The 6,803-nt window shown below is 47.5% G+C and overlaps 1 protein-coding gene across 1 annotated transcript; it reads right to left on the bottom strand.

The window, feature by feature from the left end:
- Nucleotides 1–393: 393 nt before the first annotated feature.
- On the bottom strand, nucleotides 394–1,752 carry LOC112429828 (cholesterol 25-hydroxylase-like protein). Its single transcript, XM_024798817.2, has 2 exons — nucleotides 1,254–1,752; nucleotides 394–1,168 (listed from the first exon to the last, which is right to left on the bottom strand). Exons 1-2 carry the CDS (start codon nucleotides 1,680–1,682, stop codon nucleotides 836–838), a joined length of 762 nt encoding a protein of 253 aa, XP_024654585.2. The 5' UTR covers nucleotides 1,683–1,752; the 3' UTR covers nucleotides 394–835.
- Between the last annotated feature and the right edge of the window lie 5,051 nt (nucleotides 1,753–6,803).

The following is a 6,803-nucleotide window of genomic DNA, read 5'->3' as shown; positions in this document are numbered from 1 at the left end:
TGTCTGTGTGTGTGTGTGTGTGTGTGTGTGTGTGTGTGAGTGTGTGTGTCTGTGTGTGTGTGTCTGTGTGTGTGTGTGTGTGTGTGTGTGTGAGTGTGTGTGTGTGTGTGTGTATGCATCTGTGTGTGTGTGTGTGTGTCTGTGTGTGTGTGTGTGTGTGTCTGTGTGTGTGTGTCTGTGTGTGTGTGTGTGTGTGTGTCTGTGTGTCTGTGTGTGTGTGTCTGTGTGTGTGTGTGTGTGTGTCTGTGTGTGTGTGTGTGAGTGTGTGTGTGTGTGTGTGTATGCATCTGTGTGTGTGTGTGTGTGTCTGTGTGTGTGTGTGTGTGTGTGTGTGTGTGTGTGTGTGTGTGTGTGAGTGTGTGTGTGTGTGTGTGTGTGTGTGTTTTGGACACAAACAGGAAACAGACTTGTGTGTTTCTCTTCACAAACTTTATTTTAGCTTCATTTTGTCTTCAGTGCTCAAACTTTCACTTCCCAGTTCAGAATCAAACTTTCCAGTTTCCCTCTGACGCCGCGCTTCTCCTTCAGCGGCGGCGCGACTCCTCGTCTTCCTCGCCAGCTTATCTCTGTCCCTCGTTTCACTTTCGTCTGTCCCGCGCTCGCAGCCAGCTGCCTCATCGGCACATCTGTCCGGTATCAGTTAACGTGCTCACGCCGTCGACGGCTCACGGCGCTCTCGTGGCTCCGACTGCTCCGTCTCTACGTCAGAGAGGAGCAGCGAGTCGAGGAGAGCCCGCTGTGATTGGTGGGCTCAGAAGTGGCATAATAAATAAAAACAGGAATAAATAAATAAATAGAAAACGTCTCTACATCAGCTCCTCGCCATCACGGCGGCTCAGTCCTGCGTCTGCAGCGTCCCGGCCAGGCGGTCCCAGTGGGTGAAGTACGGCGCAAAGTTGCACTTGGACTTGAGGTGGTGAAGGTCGTGGTGGCGCGCCCCGCCGTACAGCCCCAGCGGCACCAGGCGGTGCGTGGCCCACGGCAGGTCGTAGCCGCAGTGATCCTCCACCGACAGCCAGATGTTGACCACGAAGAAGGCGAGCTCGGTGAGCGGGTGGCAGCCCAGCAGGAGGGGGTTGGCGGCAGCGAACAGGCCCAGGCTGAGGGTCTCCCAGGTGCCCAAGTACTCGGCGGTGAGGGCGGAGGTGGAGGTGTAGGTGTGGTGCACCTGCAGGAGGAGGAGAGAGAGCGTGAGGTGGAGGAAGAACAAAGGCGTGACACCGTCACCACCGCCATCGTCCTCGGGGACTCACCTTGTGGAAGGTGCGGTAGAGCCAGGGCACTCGGTGGTGCAGCAGGTGCCAGGCGAAGCTCTGGAAGTCAAAGAGCAGCAGGCACACGAGCACCTGAGCCAGCAGGCGCGGAAGGGGCGGGGCCTCCTCGGTCAGGTGCACCGGCCTCAGGTACCAGTGCAGCACGGTGAGCGGGAAGATGAAGACCAGGTGGTTGTAGAGCGTCAGAGCCAGGCAGCGCCGCACCGACGACCAGCTGACGGAGCTCTGAGGCTGCAGCTTGTACCTGAGCACCCACGCCCACCTGGTGGACAGCGCGTCCAGCAGCAGGAAGGGCAGGCAGAAGGACAGGTAGACGCAGAGCGAGAAGAGCACGGGGAAGAAGGGCGAGCGCAGGAGGGGGGCGTGTCCCAGCACGAAGGTCCACAGAGGCTGCAGCAGCATCGCCATCCTTCAGTTTGTCTCACAGTCGGAGCTCTGCTCGCCTTCATCACCACTGCTCCATTTAATCAGGCAGCAGGCCCCGCCCACACAGCGCCAGCGGCAAGAACCCGCCCTGCCGTCCTTATTGGGATGTTTCCTACTTCCGGAGGGAAAATGGAAAACTCTCCCTCCCACACTCCCACTTCCACATTCCACAGCAGGCTCTTTCACTGTGCACTGAGGATTGTCCCTGTGAGAGCCGCTCACCTGCTTCCATTGTTGGCAGGTTGAGCACGTGTGTGATGTTTACACGGGCTGAAGCAGCCTTTAGCTACAGCTGCGGTGTTAGCCCGCGCTGCCACACCTGAGCCGTGCAGGTTCACACACCTGAGGCTCTAAGTGAACATTAAAGAAGCTGTGCTTCAACTTTGTGGTGCGTGAGAGTCTGTACCTCTGCTGAAGTACAGGATGTGTGTACTTGTGTACTCGTGTGTGTGTGTGTGTGTCAGCATTATGAGAAATGAATGTGTGAGCTTACAGTGGTTCAGACTCACTGAGGATGATGACGACAGGTTGTTTCCTCTGATGATGAAGGCTCACATTCCTCGCCGTCTCTTCTCGTCACGTGTCAGTCGAGCGTCGCGAGGCATCAGAAACCGGAGAAATGGCGGTAGGTGGTTCCGGTCCGTGTAAGGATGTCGGCTCTTCATTTGTTGACTGCACAAACTGTCGACTCAGGAGCTGATGGGATTTAAACATCGTGCCAGTTTGAGCCACACAGGTTCTTCTGCTGTTCTCATCTTTTCTATATCTGATCGCAATAAATAATAATAAATAATAACATCTTCATTAAGGAGGCGTTCCTTCTTCATTGTGATAAAAAACTGAGTTTATTGATGAAACATTTGGAACTTTACTTTTCCAGAATCACAATAAAACATTTCAGTTTCATTTCACTGAAACATCAGGAAGTAACGATGATGTAACGCAGCCGTCCTGCTGCAGGGCGCCGCGCCGTGGCGAAATATCTGCTCTATTTACAAGAAACATCAGTAAAATGACAAAACCTGAACATGTTAAATGTAAAGCTGTGAATAAACTTAAATCACATGCAGTCACAAATGTAACAGTAACAGTTATTAGTGTTTCACAGATAAGTACTGAAAGTTTCTGTAACTGAAATAAGACTAATTATGGTGTTGGGAGGTCAGATCTTCGTTCTGAGCAGGAAGTGGTTTATGGCGGAAACGCTGGCGAGGACATTACAGAGTGTGGGACGCTTCAAACGCACAGCGTGGACTTTTCAGCCTTTTGGGAACGAAACAGCCAGAAACAAGAGAGAGCAGAGCGGTTTTAGCGTGAACCGAGTGATGACAAAACGCAGCTATTATGTTTATTTGTGAACACCGGGGAGGTGGCAGCGACTGTGGTTAACACACTCTGACGCACACTCCAGCAAAAAGCAAAGACAGCTCCTTCATTTTCCTTCTGTTGTGTTCATCAAAAGCCACCTGACACCGAGAACGTCCGATTTTATAACCAGCTGTTTGAAACACAACTATTTGTTTTGTCATCACAATAAATGAAGGAAATAAGCGTGTGCTAAATGTCTGAGAGGTGGCACTGACACTGAATCTCATCCTTCTGTCATGTACGTTGCTCAGCTTAAATATTTCTTTGTTTTAATAAGTGAAATTACATCTGAAGTCATAAAGTGGATTCAGAGGACAAATACAGCAAAGCAAACTGTAGCAATGCTGCAGTTCAGCTCTGTGATCACATCATTAGATGAGGTGACGTAGCCTCTGTTACAGTTTTTTACAGACGCTAGGACACATTTCTCAATACTTAGGTCACGTTTGCAAACCTCCTCACACAGTGAGCACAACAGAAGTCTATGTGGGCTAAACTGAGGACCAGTTATCATTGTTTTGGCACAAAATGCATTCAATGACTACATCTCTCAAATTTCATGAATTATCTTCTCACTCAGACACAACAACTGCCAAAAATCTTTGTATGTACAGGACATTTTGCATGTGCTTACATACTGTTTTCAAAAATGTTAAACTTATGGCCAAAACAATAACACAATGCAAAACTTGAAAAGACAGCAAAATGCAACAGCAATATTTTATTGAAACATATTTTAAATCTAAAAATGCAGTTTAACCAGCCACAGCTGATTCTCATTGTAGATGAACATCTGCACAGGTGTTACTCCTTCAATTTTTCAACTCCTTCAATTCTGGCAGCCAGAAGATTCTTTCCTAGGTGTGTTGCCCTAGATGACATAAGATGTGATGTGGATGAGAACCTGTGGCCAAATGGAGGAGACCGAGTAGATTAGCATTACTATTGTATGTGTATCAGTGGATGGTGTGTGTATACAAATTCTTGTATTTTGGGATTACTTAGTGCAAAAAAATAAAAATACATAAACAAATATTAACGAATTCTGCATGATGTCTGATTCATTCCAGTAACATATATTGAAATTATAAACAGAGATGTGTCCTTGTTTTACACAGGAAACACTGTGTAATGCTACATGTTGTTAGTGTTTTTCAGGTCATTGTTTTGTGGGTGACAAAGTGTGTTTGTCGGCTGTCAACCTTTGCTAGTGTTCTGGAAGAATGAGTTTATTTGACACCTGAATGAAGTGTTTTGGTAGTTGTAGTGCATTTTGAATGTGAAATGAACTGCTTTGCCAAGCTGACGGTCAGTTAGGAGGATTGTGTGAAGAGTTTTGCAAAAGTGACCTAAGTATTGAGACATGTGTCCTAGCGGCTGTAAAAAACTGTAATCCCACAGAGGACAAGCTCCCATTGTTCCAGCAGCAAAGGAGCCAGGCAGCAATAAACACACAGATGGAACATTCATGTCCAAAAACAGAAGAAAATATAAAAATATACACGTAGAAGAAATATATAGATAAAAATATATGTCCATGTGCTCCCACGGAGGGCTGGGATGTTAACAGCAGCAGGTTTTCAGCTTTGAGAGATTTTTGTCTTATAAACCGAGTTTCTGTGCACGATGGATTATTTTCTTATATTAAAGATTTGAATGTAAAAGAATTTTCTGGATCCGTGATGAGAAGAGACGACTGTTCTCAGGAATCATCAGGGGAACCACAGCCTGTCATCATCATCCTCAGTGAGTCTGAACCACTGTACGCGCACACATTCCTTATAATGTTGACACACACACACACACACACTGGTTTAGCCTCCCCTCGCTGTGATGAAGACCCTCCCCCTCATGCAAACACACGCCTCCATAAAAACAGCACACATGTCTGATCTTACTGTAAAGCACTTTGTGATTTTTATCTGTGAAATGTGCTATATAAATAAATTTTACTTACTTACTACAAATATTTCCTTCATCTCAGAAATGTGAAGCAAGAATTTCAAATAAAATGCAACAGAAATAAAAAACCAAGAAACTCAGTCAGAAAAGGATTTGGTCAGATTCCAGGTCTCAGGCTGTAATCACAGCGCGGGGGGGCAGGAAGTCTATGAATGTGTGTGCGCTGCTTGAAACAGAAAGTGCAGCAGCACAAAGAGGAGATTAAAGGATAACAGCATGTTTGTGCGGCTCTGACTCACTCGGTCTCCCACGCGCTCCACAGCCTTTCCAAGGACCAGCGTTTCTCCTGAAGTGACGTCAGATTCCTGCTGCGCGCAGATTTCATGTCATCCTGAAACACACATCGGGATTTTCTGGCCTCGCTCCACCAGCTTCCCGACTCCCGAACACATGTTTATCACATCTCTTTATCTCATTCTCAGCACACTGCAGCTTTCAGAACAGTTCAAACGTGTTTCAGCACTAAAGCCATTAAAACTTTTCACTCAAATCACTTCAACTGTGATCAATTCAAAGTTTTCATCCCCGTTTTAAAACTTGGACAGCAGATCTGATCCACGTTCACTGGCTGTGAAACCACTTCTGTGGGTTTGCATCATAATCGGGAAGAAAGATGACTGAACATGGTTGTTGATCTGAGGGTTTCACAAACTGCTGACTTGTTGGGACATGACAGAGAAAGCGTTTCTCACACAGCGATTTGTTTCCCAGCACCGAGCTGAATCTCAGCCACCAAGCAGCAGACCCGAAGAAAAACGTGGGTCAGCCCGGTCCCAGAAAACTGTACCTGATAAAGTGATTTGTAGCATAGGCATGGGTGTGACACGCACCTGAGAACGTGTCGAACTGAAGGACGCGTCGCTGTGGACTGAGCATGCTCACTCTGCACAGGCAGGAGGTAACGCAGTACAAATACTGTGTTTCTCTACTTAAGTAGAATTTTCAGGCATCTGTACTTTACTTGAATATTTATTTTTTAGGAACATTTTACTTCAAAACTTGGTTTGATTCGAGGGGAGCTAATATTTCGTCACAGCCTCCTGTTCTGTATAATCTCCATATTCAGGGCTGAACGTGAGCACGTTCGGCACCACGCTGCAACGACTGCAGGACTGGAAGCTGCAGTTAATGGATTAATAATAATGGATTGGATTTATATAGCACTTTACAAGGCAGCCAAAGCGCTTTACAATGCCACTATTCATTCACTCTCACGTTCACACACGGGTGGAGGCAGCTACGGTTGTAGCCACAGCTGCCCTGGGGCAGACTGACAGAAGCCAGGCTGCCATATCGCACCATCGGCCCCTCTGGCAACACCAGTAGGGTAAAGTATCTTGCCAAAGGACACAACGACCAGGACAGAGAGCCTGGGGATCGAACCGGCGACCTTCCGGTTACAGATGCGCTTGCGGTACATCAGCATCCAGCTAGCCCGACTGAAGAGGAGCGAGCGCAAAGGCAGTGACGTGGGGAAATGTGCAAGGCAGCTCTACAAACATCAGCAAACACACAAACTGTTGTGTGCAGTTTGTCTCACAGTGTGTTGCAGATAAAGTCCAGCTGCTGTGTGTGACAGGGAGAGGAGAGACAGAGAGCTAAGTTCACTCAGAGATGGAGACAGGAGAATAAACAGTGTCAGTGTAGAGACATCAGCCAGGACACTCATCAAACATCTGCTCACATCTGTTGTGTACAAGCACAGAGAGCAGCAGGTCAGCTGATCACAGCCTGCACACCAAGGAAACGTAGTGCAGCTCTCAGTAGAAATGA

Source organism: Maylandia zebra, linkage group LG8, assembly GCF_041146795.1.
Source record: "Maylandia zebra isolate NMK-2024a linkage group LG8, Mzebra_GT3a, whole genome shotgun sequence".
In the NCBI taxonomy this organism is placed as follows: Eukaryota; Metazoa; Chordata; class Actinopteri; order Cichliformes; family Cichlidae; genus Maylandia; species Maylandia zebra.
This window is presented reverse-complemented; position numbering and strand designations above follow the sequence as displayed.